The 17,228-nt window shown below is 50.2% G+C and overlaps 9 protein-coding genes across 9 annotated transcripts; 6 read left to right on the top strand and 3 right to left on the bottom strand.

The window, feature by feature from the left end:
* Positions 1–1,202: 1,202 nt before the first annotated feature.
* PG985_008711 (uncharacterized protein) lies at positions 1,203–1,826 on the top strand (the record flags this gene model as incomplete). The annotated part of the gene is made up of 1 exon (XM_066828479.1): positions 1,203–1,826. One exon carries the CDS (start codon positions 1,203–1,205, stop codon positions 1,824–1,826), a length of 624 nt encoding a protein of 207 aa, XP_066683391.1.
* A 254-nt stretch (positions 1,827–2,080) lies between these two features.
* On the bottom strand, positions 2,081–2,566 carry PG985_008710 (uncharacterized protein; the record flags this gene model as incomplete). Its single annotated transcript, XM_066828478.1, has 1 exon — positions 2,081–2,566. The coding sequence occupies one exon, from the start codon at positions 2,564–2,566 to the stop codon at positions 2,081–2,083; it is 486 nt and encodes a 161-aa protein (XP_066683390.1).
* Positions 2,567–3,601: 1,035 nt separating this feature from the next.
* Positions 3,602–4,992, bottom strand: PG985_008709 (uncharacterized protein; the record flags this gene model as incomplete). The annotated part of the gene is made up of 3 exons (XM_066828477.1): positions 3,602–3,929; positions 4,474–4,729; positions 4,905–4,992. 3 exons carry the CDS (start codon positions 4,990–4,992, stop codon positions 3,602–3,604), a joined length of 672 nt encoding a protein of 223 aa, XP_066683389.1.
* Positions 4,993–5,090: 98 nt separating this feature from the next.
* PG985_008708 (uncharacterized protein) lies at positions 5,091–5,804 on the top strand (the record flags this gene model as incomplete). The annotated part of the gene is made up of 3 exons (XM_066828476.1): positions 5,091–5,222; positions 5,415–5,616; positions 5,653–5,804. 3 exons carry the CDS (start codon positions 5,091–5,093, stop codon positions 5,802–5,804), a joined length of 486 nt encoding a protein of 161 aa, XP_066683388.1.
* A 452-nt stretch (positions 5,805–6,256) lies between these two features.
* Positions 6,257–6,574, top strand: PG985_008707 (uncharacterized protein; the record flags this gene model as incomplete). Its single annotated transcript, XM_066828475.1, has 2 exons — positions 6,257–6,466; positions 6,518–6,574. The coding sequence occupies 2 exons, from the start codon at positions 6,257–6,259 to the stop codon at positions 6,572–6,574; spliced, it is 267 nt and encodes an 88-aa protein (XP_066683387.1).
* Positions 6,575–7,581: 1,007 nt separating this feature from the next.
* On the top strand, positions 7,582–8,016 carry PG985_008706 (uncharacterized protein; the record flags this gene model as incomplete). The annotated part of the gene is made up of 1 exon (XM_066828474.1): positions 7,582–8,016. The coding sequence occupies one exon, from the start codon at positions 7,582–7,584 to the stop codon at positions 8,014–8,016; it is 435 nt and encodes a 144-aa protein (XP_066683386.1).
* Positions 8,017–8,679: 663 nt separating this feature from the next.
* Positions 8,680–9,210, top strand: PG985_008705 (uncharacterized protein; the record flags this gene model as incomplete). Its single annotated transcript, XM_066828473.1, has 1 exon — positions 8,680–9,210. One exon carries the CDS (start codon positions 8,680–8,682, stop codon positions 9,208–9,210), a length of 531 nt encoding a protein of 176 aa, XP_066683385.1.
* Positions 9,211–12,219: 3,009 nt separating this feature from the next.
* On the bottom strand, positions 12,220–12,708 carry PG985_008704 (uncharacterized protein; the record flags this gene model as incomplete). The annotated part of the gene is made up of 1 exon (XM_066828472.1): positions 12,220–12,708. The coding sequence occupies one exon, from the start codon at positions 12,706–12,708 to the stop codon at positions 12,220–12,222; it is 489 nt and encodes a 162-aa protein (XP_066683384.1).
* Positions 12,709–15,608: 2,900 nt separating this feature from the next.
* On the top strand, positions 15,609–16,565 carry PG985_008703 (uncharacterized protein; the record flags this gene model as incomplete). Its single annotated transcript, XM_066828471.1, has 1 exon — positions 15,609–16,565. One exon carries the CDS (start codon positions 15,609–15,611, stop codon positions 16,563–16,565), a length of 957 nt encoding a protein of 318 aa, XP_066683383.1.
* Between the last annotated feature and the right edge of the window lie 663 nt (positions 16,566–17,228).

Genomic DNA, 17,228 nt, shown 5'->3' with positions numbered 1-17,228 from the left:
AATCATGTATGATACCTTTGCCTCACTAGCGATTGATGTTATACACGCAGGTCTTTTGAGAAGCATGTGCGTGATATGCACAAGGGATGCACAAGGGCTGCACGAGTGGGGAGGGGTAGCTAATGGTAACCATGTTCCGCGTCTTGTACACACCTCAAACCAGATGATATTTTTGACCCCCAAATTGGTTTATCAATAGAAATTATGTTTATCTAGTCCTCATACTAATAATATCTAGCGTTGATAGGAGGTGCGGGGCGCGTTGTTTTATGGGACTGATGGGACTGGTAAGGTGGAGGTACCAGCTGCGGCAGGCTTGGGCATGCACCTTATAGTGCCCTTCTTCGATGTCGCTAAATTCTGGTTACTGCGCCCATTATAGATCATGACCTGATTGCAGCCCAAAACCCCTGCCTTGGTGCATCTCCTGTGTCTTGTTAGTATGTATTGGACAGAGTCGGGGGACAACGGACCAGGTGATTGCGGCCTCTCCGTTAGGTGCATCTTGAGGTGTGATCAAGGTCAAGAGTTGCAGGCCTTCACAGCTCGTAATCTCGAATGAATAGACGACCGGGAGAAATTGAATATCTGCGAACTCGAGTGTGGCACTGCAGATCCCCTGGAAAGGGTGACTAATGCTAGATCCAAGTCAGCGTTTGTCTTTTGATAGGGATGGCTGTCTAACTGTGTAGTCACCGTAGAGACTCCAGCTTCAAGAGGGATTGCGGGGCTGGATAGGCATAGAGTGGCTTTATTATCGACTTGTGCTGATACGAGAGACGAGCTCCAAAACAAGAAAAAACTAGTTAATACAAGAGTCGCTTTCATCCTGCTGAGTTTGGAAGGAGGGAATTGGAAAATTATTCTTTAGTCCAGCTTGGCAAATGAAAAGCATAGTTGTAAGATACTATATCCTCTTATAGCGCAACAGAGATTTTTCGAGATACAGTGAATACGAATAGGAACAAAGGGGCTTGTTCTAGCATCTACCCAGCGCTTATTTTTATGGCCAATAAAAGTGCAGTTGTTCGAAATGGACATACGGCTAAAGATAAACCCTATAGAGGGCAATAGAGTGCTTGTTACATCTCATGACCCATATCAAGAGTCTGATACAATTCCTACGGTTTGTGTTTCTCTTACCCAATAATTGCTAAGTGTATCTCACTATTCCTCCCAGGCCAAACTGTAAGACAGGCAAAATGGCGCCAATAAAGTTTCAAGTCCTCAACGAGCACTATGAGCCACTCCTTGGACTTCAGGTAACACTGGAAGTCAAGGGATCTCCATTTTCGTACGAGGCCGAAACTGCTTACGATCCTATTACAGTCTGGTGCCCCAGTTCGCCGGAAGACAAGAGGAACACGGCGCTTGCGGTTGACCTCACCCCAAATCACCACTATCGTATCAGCGTTGACGTTAGACCGGCATTCATGTCCCGATGGTCATCAATTCCCATTGAACTCCAGGGCGAATCCAAGATGGTTACTCTTCTTTGTTGTCCGTTTCGCTATTGCGTTAGGGTCACGGAGATGGATCCGCTTCCTCTTTCTGCCGAGCTAGACATTCTGTCCCCTTACGTGGATAACACCACATCGGCCGCGTCGAGCGATGGATCCGCGACCGCCTCCTACGTCCCAGATGATCCGTCAAGCAGCAGCGACAGTGATGTGGAGCCGCTATCATTGAATCGAGACGAAGAGATGCAAAAACCATCTCAACGGAAACGTCGCCCACAACCCCGTAAGCAGGCGAAGAAGCGCGCGGTAGCTCAGGTACACGAATTCAGAAAGCCCTTCAAGATAGTGAAAAGGCGGACAGTATGATAGTTCTTTCGAAGGCCTCGGGCTTAGGGTTATAACTCGTTAAATAAAGGCAAATGGCATACACAGGTTTATTGTAGTATTTGTTAGGCTCGAGGCGTTTCCAATAAGCCGTGCTAGAGACCTCCCTTCGTGGCTTATACACATGATTAGGTGATAGAATAGGAGATGTTGATCCAACATAGCTTAATTGACTAAGGTAACTTCGTTCCGGAACAACTTGCAGTACAGTAAAAAGCGATAAAACAACACCTAGCTTAGTTATCCCACATGATGAGTCTCTTCTTTCGTGGAGGCTCGTCACGATGATAGTACTCCGCCTTCCTCTTTCTCGGGACTGCATCCAAAACAGGGAATACCAGATCACTCGGCCCCTCCGTAGCAGATTCCAAACTGGAGTCGCGTAGTTTGATCGTCGGTGAAGCTGTCTGTGGCGGACAAAGTGAAGCAGCGCAGTGCGTTCTCGACGGCTGTTCCCAGAAATCTTTGCCAAAGCAGCGCATGGGTGCAGTAACGCATCTTAAGCTGTATGTCGCGTTATAAGGGCCAAATTGTAGTGTGACTGACTGAATAAGTTTGACTGCATCGAGATGGGCTCGAACAGTAGCCCATGGAGTGTTGTCTTGTCCGAAATATTGACCCGTCGCAAAGATGAGTTGAACCTCTGAGTACTGCGAGGTATTCACAGTGACTCCGGTATTGTGTGTAGCAGTTCCGCTGGCGACTGAAGGTTCCCACTTCATGATTCGGCCATCGGCATCAGTGCATGCCTCAAATGAGTCTTGATTTCCTGTCGAGATGCAACTACACAGAAGAGAGACATGCATGCCTGTGAGTCCTAGATATTCGAAATCGACGACACTGCAAATGATTGAAGCCATTTTTGGGGTGGGACAGAACCAGTTGTTTTGACTATAGAGGAGGCCGACAGACGGGTATGTAATTCCGTCATATAAACATCACCCGGGTGTTCAATCTGAGCCGGGGTCACAGGCGGCTCGGGTTCCGAATTTAGAGACTTGGAAAAGTGATCTTGTACCCAGGCGCCAAAAACTGGTCCTTCTAAAACGAAACTCGAACGCCAATCGCTTCCTTTTTCAAGAATCACACCCGGTGTTGTACCGTTACCTAACGCCCAGCGTATGCTATATGGGGTAGGTCAGTATCCAGATATAACACATGCATATCATATTGGGGTTCAAATTCGACCGTTAAGGACTCTAAGTCAGGGGTAATTGCTCTCCGCTGTTCGTACTACCAAGAGACTATGCTAATAATAGAATCACCAAAAGCCCCGCTACCAGATTCGTTCCCCGAGATTGATGAGGCAACTGGAACTTCAATCAACCTTTGAGCGCGTAGTGCTTGTAGTAGTCGTGCTGTGTCCACTCTCGTAGTGGTTTGAGCTACGGCGCCGTCGTTTGCCATGGCTCCTTTGCTTCTGCTGTCTCTCCTCCATCTTTCGATCAATACTTCATAGTGTTAGCTACCTCGATTCCACGCCGACCAGCTTGCCGCCTACACTTACGATTGAGAAACCACATAGGCACAAACGACAGCTATGCCAAACTTAATGGGCCCCATTGCGTCTTGATGGTTTCTCTTTTAGTTCGTCTTTTAGTCGATATTTGTTAATAAGGCGTTGAAGTGACGTGGCGAGCACAAAGGATGAGACGAGGACGCAAGTGTCTAAGAGTGAGAATAGGCAAGTTAACTACATACACATGTATATAAGTATTCCTAACATGGCCTCGAATTTAGACCATGTAGCGAAGGTTCTATTCTAGAGACGAGTCACTCCAGGCGCTTATCACATCGGCGTACGTGATGGAATCCTCGTCAACGGTATTCGGTTGCCGCGCTACCTCGGTCGAAGGCTGCGTTCCTGTGATGTCTTGATAATCTCGGAAAGCAAGGGCAATCGTGTCGGCAATGTGCTCAACTGCCTTGTTCTGCTTATTACACTGTTCACGATAGCGTGCGATCTCCGCCTCGAGATGCCTAACCTGCCGATCTTTCGCTTCGTACTGACTTTGAATGGAATCTAGCTGGCGACATAGTTGCTGGTTTTCCTTTTGAAGAAGCTTCAACTTATCCTCAGGGGTTCTAAGTGAGCGTTGAGGAAAATTGTGCACCCCAGCCCTTTTTGGCACGGTAGGGATAGGTGGGAGGCTTTTCTCATGGCTCATGGCAGACATGATTGTAAATCAGCGAGAGTTGGAGGCAGGACAAACAAGGGCAGCGAGATAGGTTGGTCACGTTTAAAGAGTTGGGTTTCCATTACAGTATATCTACTTCGCGAAAGGACCAGGGCCATGTCATTGAGCTGACTGTCCTCAATTTAAACTCAACTAGTCCTTGCCGCCACGCTCGCACTGGATTTCTCCCCACCATCCGAGACCCCTATACTTTTCAAGAACATCATAGTGTAATTACGTAGACCATCCCGAAGCTTGTGGATGGACTGCATCGCCTCGCTCACAGCATGGCCTAAACACTCAAATCCGTGATCGATACTTGTAGCAACTTGGTCCAATTGGTCCTTGGTTGCCATTCCCTCTTCCACACGGCTGAGGCGGGCGCATATGTCGTCTAACTTTCTTCTCTAGTTGTGAGCTTGATCCCATTCAGATAGATGTGTGCCACGAACCTATCAAGACTGGCAGTAGCAGTCTCAGTAGTGGAATCAGGATGCAGACTGTCGAAGGTACTTGGGTTGAACATGTCTTGGTTGTTGAAACTTCCAAAAAGATCGAAGTCCATGGTCGGATTCTCAGGGATGGGTGGGAGATCGAGTTGGGCGAAAGCAGAGAAGTCCATGGTAGTGCTATTGTCTCCTTGTTTGGTCGTTGTGTTGGGTTTGAATTCAGGAGCGGGGTTGATGGTAACGGGGAATGGCAGATGCCCTTTGTATCCATTTATAAGCCCAGCCAGCAGATTCTGAAGGCGCTTCACACTAGAGTCCTATTTTGGAACATAGCACATCGCTTGTTGGTATTTAAGCGCTGGATAGCATCCAGGAATGACACTCGCTCTTAACATCTTGCGCCTCGGAAAACACAATGATGAAAAAGATCTTACTCGTAGCAATGCCTGTCTGGGCTGCACTACCGGCGGCATCGCCAAGTGTTTGCCTCTCGGGACCCCCGATGGCGTTGGAGGCCGGCATCTCTACTGTAGCTGCGGTGTTGGTGGCGTCCCGGACCCTTTCGTTGTGTCGCGCTAATGCAACGTGATAGGAGCAACGGTGAGCGTTGCGTTTCCGTGATGTCGTTCTCCAACTCGGACTTCCTTCAGTTGTCGTACTCGTTCGAGCCAATCCACTGCCCTGGTCAACAGTCCATGAGCTTCGTCGTGCCCCCGGGCGTGCCAAATGGGGAGGCATATGTCACATGGTTTGTTTGTCGATGCGCCCCACACCCCCGTCAGTTCGTGCTGCGTGATGTCGCTAATCTTATCAAGGCAATGCTCTGGGCAAACCCCACATTGCTTCTTGGCCACAGTTTCTGGGGGGCTCGCTGACCCGGCTATGGATCTGCAGCTTCCAGGGACTGTTGGTTGTGTACTCAAAGCAGTGCAGACCAGTACCAGCATTGTTACGACCACAAGCTCGGCAAGTACACTCACAACAACTCTGACAAGAACACTCACAACGACTTCGACAAGCTACTCATTTGGCCGCACAATCCAATCGACAAGTTCACGAGCCGACCAGCCAAGCTCAACCACGCTTACTCCACAACCGACCAGTATGACCTCGCCAGAGGCTACAATGGGAAAAGGGCAGGTGGCAGTAAGTACAGCCCAGAGTCCAACCCCTGCTAGTAAGTTGGCGACTTCGTCTGGGCACCCTTCCGTTATGACGGGAAGTGGAACATTCGGCACGAGTATCGGTACGACAACGACAAGTACCGGCACCGGCACCATATCGACGCGGACCGATATCGGCAGTGTAATCCCATACACGACCCAACGGACTAGCACGCTCAGTACAAGAAGCGATGCGCCTCCTACTTCTGTGACGAGTACCGCCACCGAGGTCAAGGGGGCTGCCTCGCTTTTCGAGGTGAGCCGTGGGACAAGGATCAGCACCAACATGGCTGCTCTATCTGTCTTTACGACCCTGACAATCATCCACACAGCGCAGTCGTGTACTATAGGCGTCTAGGCCTTCGGTGGTGTCTTCCCAGGGGAAGGAGGAGGAATGTGTTTGCTTTCGGCTTGTTGTCAACAAATTGTATAGATGTTAGGAATAATTGCGGTGGTCTGATATTTCCTCCTTGATATTACAAATACCACTTCCCAGCGCTCTATTCTCTCGCGACCATGCTCTCTTGCCCTTCCCACTTCTCGCATGACTTTCATCGAATGTACAAACCCAGACACAGCTTGTCTATCTGACTTAGAGTGATCGTTGCCGTACTGTTGACACAATGAACACCAGTCGTCTTCCGCCCCTCCGAGTCGCCGCCCCTAATCATAGGCCATCCCGGCGCTTCCGGCCATACCTGCGGCCTCTGGACATTGAGCGCGCGCAGCAAGCCGCAGAGCATACCGCTCGTGTCTCCCTCCTTCTCGAGGAATGCCGTCAGTTACAACTCCGGCTGGATAGAATTCAGCTGCTGCTGGCGGACAGCATCCGCGTGAGTCTACTATAACCCGGTGACTTCTTTCTACTTACGAGTTCACCCTAGTATAACACACCTGTTCATTGCAATGACGAGCATACTGCGACTTCTTTTTCCGAGTGACGTTTCCGAGCAATGGGGCTAGCTGCCGCCTAAGCGTCGGTGGAGTAACAGAGAATAGCATCATGTAATTCATACAGTAGCTCACGAAGATTGGCATCTATTATAGGCAGTACCGCTAATGTCATGTGATATCTCCTTTTCTGAGCACGTTCATCCTAAACGCCATTTCCATTTGTTTCGAAGTCCGTTGCTGTATGTACCACTGGCACAGGATACGCCCTTAACTATGTGTGTGTTAATGTTGGTGTTCCTTTTCACTAGGGACTGGGATCGTACGATTTCTGCGTAGCTTGGCGGCCAGGCGACGTCTTGAGGCGCAGAATTATACACATAAAACTTGTTATTCTTCTTCACCACCGTAAACACCTGAGCGCTGCAATCCTTTGACAGCTTGTGACTTCCTCTGATGTAGGTTCTGCGGCGCTTGGAGAACCTCGTTGATTCACGCCTGCGTGCTCGACGTAGCGATGCTCTGTGCGTGCTATCCATGACGGACGGACGGCTGTCAGAGGCCGAGCAGTCGGGGTGGGCCGCGAATACCTGAGCATGCCCTGTACCAAGGAATGGCGCGAACAGGGTAGTGCAACTAGCGTCTGGGTCAGCTTGGTTCAGCTTGCCAGGAGGTACTACTGACCGGGGACATGGGGGTTGGGAAGGCATGGTGAATACTGTCAGGGCAAGGTCTAGATGAAACAGCAAGCTTCAAGAGCACATCGCTGTTTTTCGAAGCTGTGATGCTCTACATTCATATGCGGAATGGATACTCTCTATCATGAGCATGGCTAAGATAAGGCGCCTTCGTAACGACGGCGTCTTCTTGCCGCCAGTACTTATTCCCGACTTTGAGCATAGGCGCCCGAGCCTCCATACATAATTAGAAATACCCAATCTTGCCTGCTCAATGAACACACAATTCTGCCTTCCGTAGTGCATGTTGTGCGCTGTCTTCCCCCTTCATAGTACCCTGTACTACTTTTCGATCCGCATACATCCCTTACGTGTCGACTATGGCGAACTTGCAAGAGATCCAAGCGCATTCACGGGCAATTCTCGAGAAAATGCAGCGTGGGAGTCGTGTTCGTGACTGTCTGGATGTCATATGGAACCCGCCTCGGGATTACTTTCTTTTCGAAGAAGAGACGGATCTCGTAAAGAAAGAGGTCGATCGAGCTACCATGCGTGAATTCTTACAGCTCGACAAAAACTACTACGAAAACACTAGGAGACGTATTCTCCATCTCCTAGCATGCTGGGAAAAGATGATGGTAGACAAGGAAAACTTTGACTTGGGACAACGTCAAGAATACTTTGAGCCAAAGGAGTTTGTGGTACTGTACCAGATTATTGCCCGGCGTATGCTTATTGGCTTTCCTGTGGTTCCGGATCGGGCACAGGGATCGATCGACATTCATGTTAACGGAAAGGAGAAGGTGGAAAGATGATAATCTACACAATGCAAGACCTTCTGATAGCTGGCGTATATAAACCAATGAAGTCTTCTAGGCACCGCATAAGCGCGTGATTGCCTTTGCATAGTACTAAAGTAGCGCGGCAAGGGCGGACCAGACTGTCGGGTCCGATCCAATTTGTCGACTGCCGCTCCTCTGCACTCCTCTGTTACTCTCCTTGTGAATTACGTAAATGTTGCGAGTGGCCGACCGAAAGCTGGACCATGGAAGGCTGCGTCTGACCACCCGATGAAGGGAGTCGACAGTCTTGAGTAACGTGGTTCTGCTTGCCAGGAGGGAGTCCTGGTTGGGGACTTGGAAGCTGTGGGGATATTGCCAGTGCTGCGCAGAAAAGGCGTTCTGTAGAGGGGTTGGATCTCACGAACGGGTCACTCTTCGAAGTCTTGCGGTTCTAAGTGCGTATTCGGGACAACGCTGTTATGGACGTGGTTAATATAAGACGATGTCATGGCTATAGGGACTTTTTACCGCCGGTTCTTATTGTCGGGTTTAAGGATGCGCGCGGCGGTTTCCATAAAGTGGCAGAATACGCCATTATTTGACAATTGTCCACTACTTGCCGTGTGACTTGTGCGCCGCCATTCATACGTGTATCATCTTGGACCATAATTGCCGCCTGACCCTCATATTCCCAACATGGCAGAACAAATCGCAGCGATCTCATCAGCAGTACTGGGCAATATGCGGGTAGGGAGCCGTCCTACGGATTGCCTTCGCATCGTCTCGAACCCTTCTCGCCCGTGGTTTCTTTTCGACGAGGAGAAGGCCATGCTTGAAGCAGAAAGGGAGCAAGACGATGAAGCAGCACAGGCAACACTGAAAAAATACCTGCACTTTACCAACTCTTGCTACGAAAACACCAGGAGACGCCTTGTCCATCTCCTAGTGTGTTGGGAAAAGTTGATGGTAGAGAAGGACACCTTTGACAAGAATAATCAACGCCTCGGGGAGCCTCTCGTAACCGGGTTGACGGCCAGGGAGTTTGTAACGCTGTACAGTATTATCTCCCGGCGTGCGATCGTCGGTTGCCCGAAAATTCCGGAGGACAATGTTCGGCACAATATTACCACAGGCCCAGCTGAAACCTCGGGCCAAGAGTCTGTAAAGCGTGAAAGAGTGGACGACCCCGGTGAGGAGGGTAGTAAGAAGGCGAAGGTGGATGCGTGATGGTTGGCGCTATGAAGAACGCGGTACCAAACAGCTGGATGGAGTATGTAGGACTCAATTGAATTCCCCATGTTTCGAAATGTCCATCGTAAGCGCGTGACTGCCATTGTCTATACAAGCAGAAATGGGCGTTGAGCCAGCGGGATCCTGGTAGCGTTGTGGGAAGCTGGTCTCCGAGTAGGTTCAGTAGGTAGCGTTTGCTTGCGTGCGTCTCCCCATGGCCAAGAATGCGCAGGGCAAAGTTCCTGGTACCTGTCGACGCCCTGGCCTTGGAAAGACCAGTAGCGAAGGCGGGGAGATGACTAGTAGCCATTGAGCAGAAGCCGGGGCTACTGGGAACTGCCTGGTGGAGCCCATCGCTACTAGTCACGCCGAGGAGTTAGTGACTGGTAGACAGCCGCACTGGACGCGACGTTACCAGGAAGAGTCAGCGACCAAGTCCTGGTAACTCGCAACTCCAAACGGCCCCGCCTAGTCAGCTACCAGTACTCTTTACGTAATCCAAAGGTCAATTTAAGTTCCGGCAGTGTGGTACGCCCCTACCATGCTCCATTAGTGTAGGTCTGCAGACTCACACCAGGCAATAGCACCAAAGTCTCCGCAGAGGATCCGCCGGTCGACGAAGTAAGATTGGGGTGGCCTGGAGCTATAGGCTATAGTCACTACGATCACGTTTTTATTTATGGGATTTCAAATCGCAGCTTGGCAAGTCTAGGACGTGGATGGGTTCAGCACGAGTCGATTCATCTACCCTATGCTTCTGTGATATACTTGCGTACTAGAACTGAGACCAGCTCGTGACGCACTCGACATTGGGAGCATTCGTCCCTTGACGCACTAGTGGGAGGCGACTGGTGCAGGGATCTGAAGTCCTTAGGACTTCATCCGCTGGCAACTCCACCAACGAAATGTTGTGTACAGGACGCACGACATGATCTGTTCGCGCAGGCTGCTGTGCCTGACGCGTTGCTGAATGCACTGTTTTGTGAGCTTGTTACCCAGCATTAGGAGATGACATCTCACCTTCGTCAGTATTGCTTGTACACATCACAAAGGCGGTATCGTCGACGTGCTGTCGTCGTCTCATCCAGAACCATATCGCGAAAGAACTGAAAAGAAGAAGAAGCATGCCTGTTCCAACACCCACGCCAATGAATACTGTTGTTCGGTTGTTTGTATGTTCTTCGGGCTGGTTGTCTGGGAAAAGACCTGCATTTGATCCAGCTGACGAGCTTGGTAGGGTGGTAGTGGGCGTTGGGGATTCTTTTCCCGATGTAAGAACGGTTGGCACTGTCGCCGATGTAGCAACTGACGAGATAGACGAAGTGATGGAGTGTTCATGCGGCAAGGGATGTTTGGTGCAACCAACTGCATCGCTGCATGGATCCCACGGACAGCAACCACGGAACTGGTTGATATTACAGACGTAGAACAGCTTACCCTTTGGGCAATCCGATGGTAGGCTAGCCATTTCCCTTTCCAATCTTTCCAGAGCTAAGAGACTGTTTCCCGGATGCCTAGATTAAGTAGCTGTGTTACTTCGCGCTGCCGCGCGCATGCCAACACCGGATGGTGGGGTTCGGCCGAATGCCGCCGTGGTTGCTACATTTGGACTTTTTCGGGTGTTCAAATCCGACAGCCGCCGTGGTTACATCTCCCAGGTTCTATTAGAGACCGGCCGTGCCGCAGGCCATCCCCGGCATGGGCAGGATACGAGGCGTCTAAATCAAGACTCGGTGGGCTGAAAAGAAACCCACGCATATGTATAGATTGTCGGGCAAGGCAATCCCCCTTTCCAATTGGCAGGCACATCAGACGTGATTGTACCCTTGCATCCCTAGATTCAGTCATCATGACCTCGTCATACGAGACCATGGTGCTTGCATCGAGAGAAATTGGGAACAGGTTTAACCTGCTTGCGGCGGTTTTCAGCTGGCTTCTCTAGCAGGCTTCTTTATCCTTCCTGGGACTTTTTCTTTTCTACGCCATTCACAGGCGCTACAAAATGTGGAATCGATGCCTTTGGCACATCTTATCACTTTGGAAAGATCACTTATCCCCGTGTCTGTGGCCTGTTTTATAATTGGTGGCACCGGGACCACGTGGCTCTGGTACAAATTCAGAGGAAACTATGATTGGCTGCTAAGCCATCTCATTCTGTGCGTCGTTTTCCTGAATCTCTTGATGGAACATCCGCTCATGTAAAATAGCCCCGGACTTCTCAACTCGATGAGTTGTCTGTTGACCATTGTCATCAACATCTACACAGCTCAGCATGGACGGTGGCCCTTGGTGGGAAAGGTCGCTTTAGCTACAACTGTACTAGATCTATCCTCCATGGCGATTGCCTTGTGTATATACCAGTTCTGGTATATCAGGAGAATGAAAAAAGAGCCGAACCACAGGTCGTAGCTGTCTAGCTTTAGTACATACAATTCACTTGAAAGACTCGCAAGTACGACGCACGAATGTCAACAGGGTCTTAAGAGTATACAAATTGATATAATGACTTTCTGGCATTTGGCTTCAATAACATTCACCTGTCACCTACTAGACCAAAAGTGACTCACTATTACCGTTGGCTCCGCATGCCCTGAACCAAAGGGGCACCCAACCCAGGCGCAAAACAGACCTGCTCCTCCTTACGTTCGCCAGGGCAGGTTGGGGTGCTTCTGTGAGGCTCATGCCCAGCTATCACTCTGAGTCTATGTGAGCTGCCGTTAAAGGAGGCATCAAGCAGGGGAAGAGATGGTACGTAGATGTACAAGAAGCATTCTATCTTACAAGGCTAGTACGGAAAACCGTAATATGGCGGTGTACGATCCACAGCGCCATCCATCCGTCGCGGTCTAAGTAGATGCTCCAGCTCTGGTTAATCACCGTTAAAATGACAACAAGCCTTACGAGCCCCTGAATAGTTGCTTCAAAGCAAACGTGCAAGCACCAAGGATGCATTGGAATGATATAGCTTGCCCTTTCGCCGACCGTAGATAGCTACCTCGGGAGTCTTTACATGTTGCCCTCAAATTGCCGCTTGTAGCGGAGCTGTCGCCTCCAAATCTTCTCCCCCCTTCTCTTCCCCCATTTCTTGATGACGAGTTTCCTTGCGTGCTTTAGCCAGTATCCACCGAGGTCCTTCACTTCGACCATACTATCACAATAACTGACAAGAAGAACTTTCCTTCCATCCTGCTTTCCGCGACCATTAATAGAGGCAAGTTCAAAACTGCCGACGGTGTCCGTCGCAAACTCCGCGAGGTCGTGCTTCCGGGCCGAGTCGCGCCATACGGCGCCGTTGTTCCACGTAGCCTTGACCTTGACAATTCCGTTGACGAGGCTCGGGCTGGTAATGTCTTTGACTGCCCAGTCTTTGTCTCGGGGGACGAGGCAATACCCGCGAGGGATGCGTGGCGAGGGCTCACTAGGTGTGGGTATTGAGTGCGGCCCAAGATGGTCGCTAGCAGACTCATTGCCTGTGTTGGTGGCGTTTGGTGGCATGCTTGGCAATGAGGATTGATAATGAGGGTAGGTGTGGCCTTGGTCTAGAAAGAAGAAGTGTGATGCAGGCGTGGTGGGCGGGGAAGAAAATGTGTGATGAAGGAGGGAAAGTTCGAAAGGTATCGACAAGGGGAAGTCGAGAGTTTAAATAGCCAGGCCCTTCCCCATGTACCGCACTCTTGTGACCGCCTAGTTGTCGAGCGCATGACTGGCCTGCCCACCCGGAATTTCTTGCGAGCCAACTCTGACGATAATAGCAGCCACCGGAACAGTCCCAGCTTGTAGGTCTCGGCCAGTATCGCCAGGCCAACAGGGGCCGCCTCTGGATGCTTGTGTCTTAATAGGAAGCAGACCACGGGGTTAGAGGTCATTCCGCCTCTTCGCGGCTCTGTTCTGTTCTTACACTATAGCAAGGGGTACGGCCGTATATATCGGGAATCGTTATCAGCTGCTAACTGCGAGCTCTCCCCAAGCCAGCCCTCCCCCTCGACGTCTTACAATGCGCTAGCCAGGCAGTGAACTCTTTGAAGCTGTGGTAGAAACAACGAGCCGATCACACCCTTAGTATCTCCTAAGCAGACAACAAACAGGCTGACCCTCATTGACCAGGCTCGAAACAGGTCACTTATTGTTCGGGGTCTCGGCCTCGATGCAACGCTGCTAATCCTCAGCTTGGGATGATGCAAGGAATGGAGGTGATGGAGCGTCATGTGTAGTCGTAGAGACATCCACATCTAAACGTCACATCCATCACGTCCTTGTGCGGTAGCGGGAGGGATCATACTAGAATACAAGGAATTGAAAATTTTATTCTCGAGATACAATTGGCACAGGTAATGTCACATAGGACCTTCAAGGATTGATTATTAGAATATATTATCGGGGTGTTAGTCAAGAGCCACGGGGCCATCTACCATCTGTACCCACCACCCGAATATGCACAGAACACGATATTCTATTGTATACCGAGGACATTAATCGAGAACAAAGGTAATCTAATATCTCCACGTCACCTGAATCCCCGGTGATAGAGTTACGGAACAATTGATGTCGGGTTTAACAGTGTTTCCTGTAGTATCTATGCCGAACAATGGTTCCATCCATACCACCCTCTCCAAGCTCATTCTCACTTACTCCTAGGCCAAGCGATGTTAAGCTCATCTAGGTCAGTATGAGACATGCTACACAACTCTTCAAGAGAAGGCATTATCAACCATCCCTCCTCGTCCAAGAACTTATTCGCCTTGGGCTGTGCATTGGATTGATGTGTTACCTGCGAACCACGGGGGCGTTCTGTCCAAATGTCAGCTTATGCGTCGTTTTCTTCATCGATTCGACTGACTAGTCTTATTGAGACGTGCTTTCCGGCGCCTGTACTTTCTTTGACCGGAGGGTCGTGCTTGTGATATGAGTTGCTGCCAGGATCCAGCGGCCGTAACCTTCGGTGTCTGTATCTTAGATCGAGAAGAACGTCTGCAAGCCAAACCCTTGAGAGTCATATCTCGATGCGGCATGGTTGTTTCTCCAGGAGGAGAGGTGGTTCGTATGCTATAGTCCATGGTCGTACCATGCGTAATATGATGGTACGGCAGGTGATGTTTTCGAAGGAATGTTCCGGTATAATGGAGTTTAAATAGCCCTGCTAGGGAGAACGATGGGTAGAGTTGAAGCTGGGCGTAGAGCGGGTTGAGTTGACGAAGGAAGAAGCCGAGAGGGGGAAGAGAGAAGGCCGAGGTACTTATAGAGGGATGAAGTGTATGTACAGTAGGCACCAGGTCTCTAATTTGCAGGAGTTTGAGGCTGTGGTCTGTGGTCGTCTTCTCGACGTCAAATCATCCACCGGCTGCAAGCGCCTTAAGCTAGGGGACAAGGTCCTCTGGAATAGGAACAAGGGGGTCCGGAGATAGATGTAGGTATAGTGTTACAGGTCCACAATATCAACTTGGATCGAAGTCTAACGATTGGATGTTGACGTTTGTGCGAGAAGAAGCGCCCAACATACCCAGTTGTCACAAGTCGAAATAGCTCTCAGGCTGACGGATAGCCCCTTTTCCGGATGCATCGAACTGGCCCAGCCTAAGGCCTCGACGGTCAGTGCTGCTTTTATTCGCTTGAGACTCCGTGGAAAAGAGTGGAATAGCGTCATCTTACTGGGCGATGTTGTCGCTAGCCATGACAAGAATAGTTTCTTCACACCGTTGCAACGGCCTATGGTAGGGTGGGCTGTTCCAGGCCTGCCCATCAACACGGACTTGGTGGTGTGCAGAGGCTACTTATTGGTGAATATATAGCATACCCCCATCCGAATCCTGTATGAGACAGGCTGTGATGGGATGGGCAGTCTCAGGCCCGCCCGCCAATACGGCCTTTGAGGGGTACCGACGCTACTTATTGGCGAGTATAGAAGGCTGCGCCTGGATCCAGCTGAGACAGGCTATGCTGGCCGTGATGGCCGTACTGGGAGACGTATGGGCGAGTCCGAAGAGAACTTCGATGGATCTCAAAGGCGCTGATTGGTATACTGTTGCGGCCACAGCGGTTAGCTCCTGGATGTGGTGGGCTATGAAGATCGGCCGCTCACCCCTTTTATTAGCTTTGTTGACTTTTGGTCGTCAAGCAAGGCGGGCATGCATGACATCGACGATCACGAGACTCCCCCGAACCTTGGTTTTCTTGGTGTTCAAGTTGGCTGCGAGCAGAAGTTGGTGGCTTTGACTTGTGAGGTAACCGGCTGCCTTGTTGGTTAGTCTCTAGAGGGTAGCATTTGGTGAGCAATGGGCTCGAGGAAATAATTGGATAGGGGCTACAAGTATATATATACTCAGGCTCTTCCTTCCATTTCTTCTTCTCTCCTTCTTCATCTCTACTTTCATGTTGATCTTTTCGAACCAGTACGAACTATGGATTCCACACCTACAAGGACGGTAGACTCGTTCTATGGTTCTCTCAACGACAACGAGAAGTCCGCCCTTGAGTCTATGCTCCGGCGTGATGATGAGGTCCTCCCAACCTACATTCCTGAAGACAGTCATATGCACCTTCCTACCAGCGCTACACACACAATTGAATGGAGCCCTACAAACCATGGATCGTCGTTCGACTCCAATTGCTGGTCCAACGCCTCTTCTGCCTTCGTTGATTGGTCCAGTGAACCATTTGGCTTCACTGGCTGGCCTAAAATCATGGAGACTTCACCTTCCAGTTTTATTGGTTCCCCTTTTGAATTCTACGGCTTACCATTCTGCCTTAACGACTGGTCCATCGACTTCTCGGACCTCAACGATAGCAGCAGTGTACATATTTTCTTGGATGAGGCAAGCGGCGGTGATGTGACTCAGGAGGCCATCCTATTGTCACCCTGCGGAGAGCCATCTGACTCCGGACTAGAGATGATTAACTGTCAAGAGGAGTCCAACGAGCTCGGAAAGAGAGGTACACACGCCTCAGATACTCCGAGACAACCGCAAGGGCGCAAGAAGAGGAGAAAGCCCAGGTCGCCAGCAGCTCCTAGGAAGCGAGTGAGGTCATCGAAGTTCAACTTCTCTGTCGAAGAGGTTGAGCGGCAGTCCCAAGCATACAAGCGGGTTCCTCGCCGGTGTGGCAAACCTGGCCAGTGGAAGGATTTCAATGGCAAAGTTATAGATGGGAAACATTTCCATACAGGCGAGTCAGAGTTGTCATTCAAGATTCGTCCCAGCAGTGGTCACATGCCAGTATGGATGTCCTGGGACAAGCAAGAAGGACAGTTCCGGGGAGAAGATGTTGACGGTCATACCATAGCAGTTGACCGCGGCGCAATGTTTACAGCCGTTTCCGAAGGGCCTGGAAGCTTTGTTGGCGATTTCATCAAGGATTAGTTCTATCTAGCATCCACAGGAGACCATTATCATTGTCAGAAATCGAACATATCCCCACAGATCTCTCCAAGTTCCTCTTTCCAGTCTTTCCACGTGGGAATCCGCTTCCAGCCAGGTGTGTCGCACCTAGGGCGGTTGAAGTTCCTCGAGATGGTATTACAGTTTTGCTCAACTTCGTCTTCATCACTTGATGACAATAATCATCTGCCTTAGTTGTATGGAAGTTAGATATGCACTGCTACTTCTCGTGTGGTACAGCATTATTCCGGCATACTCCGGTGGTGGCTATTGTTGGTGCCGTTGACGCCTACGTGCATAACGAACGCGGGCCATACCTGGGATCATGGCATGACTTGTCGACCGTGGCTCCTAGGGACATCACCCCAGGTTGGGTGGAAGTGCTGTTGAAGGATCAGACTCATCGCTGGCGAAATATAGTTAGACTCAGAGTGTGCTTCGAGTTGAGCAATTGCCGCCTCATGCCGAGGTATAAAGTTACCATGTACTCGCGTCTGACTGAGCCCCATCTATTAGTAGTGCCAAGCACAGTCATGGCCTGGGTAATTCGTACTACGAAAGCCCAATGCACCCAAAACTTGTTCGATGTTTCCAGCCTGTCCCCGCATCGAAGCTAAGAAAGTCGTACCAGGAATTAGAGGTAGG

The sequence above is a fragment of the Apiospora marii genome (assembly GCF_038362585.1).
Source record: "Apiospora marii strain CBS 49790 chromosome Unknown utg000005l_segment0_segment0, whole genome shotgun sequence".
NCBI lineage: Eukaryota > Fungi > Ascomycota > Sordariomycetes > Amphisphaeriales > Apiosporaceae > Apiospora > Apiospora marii.
The sequence above is the reverse complement of the archived record's forward strand: the minus strand, read 5'-3'. Positions and strand labels throughout refer to the sequence as shown.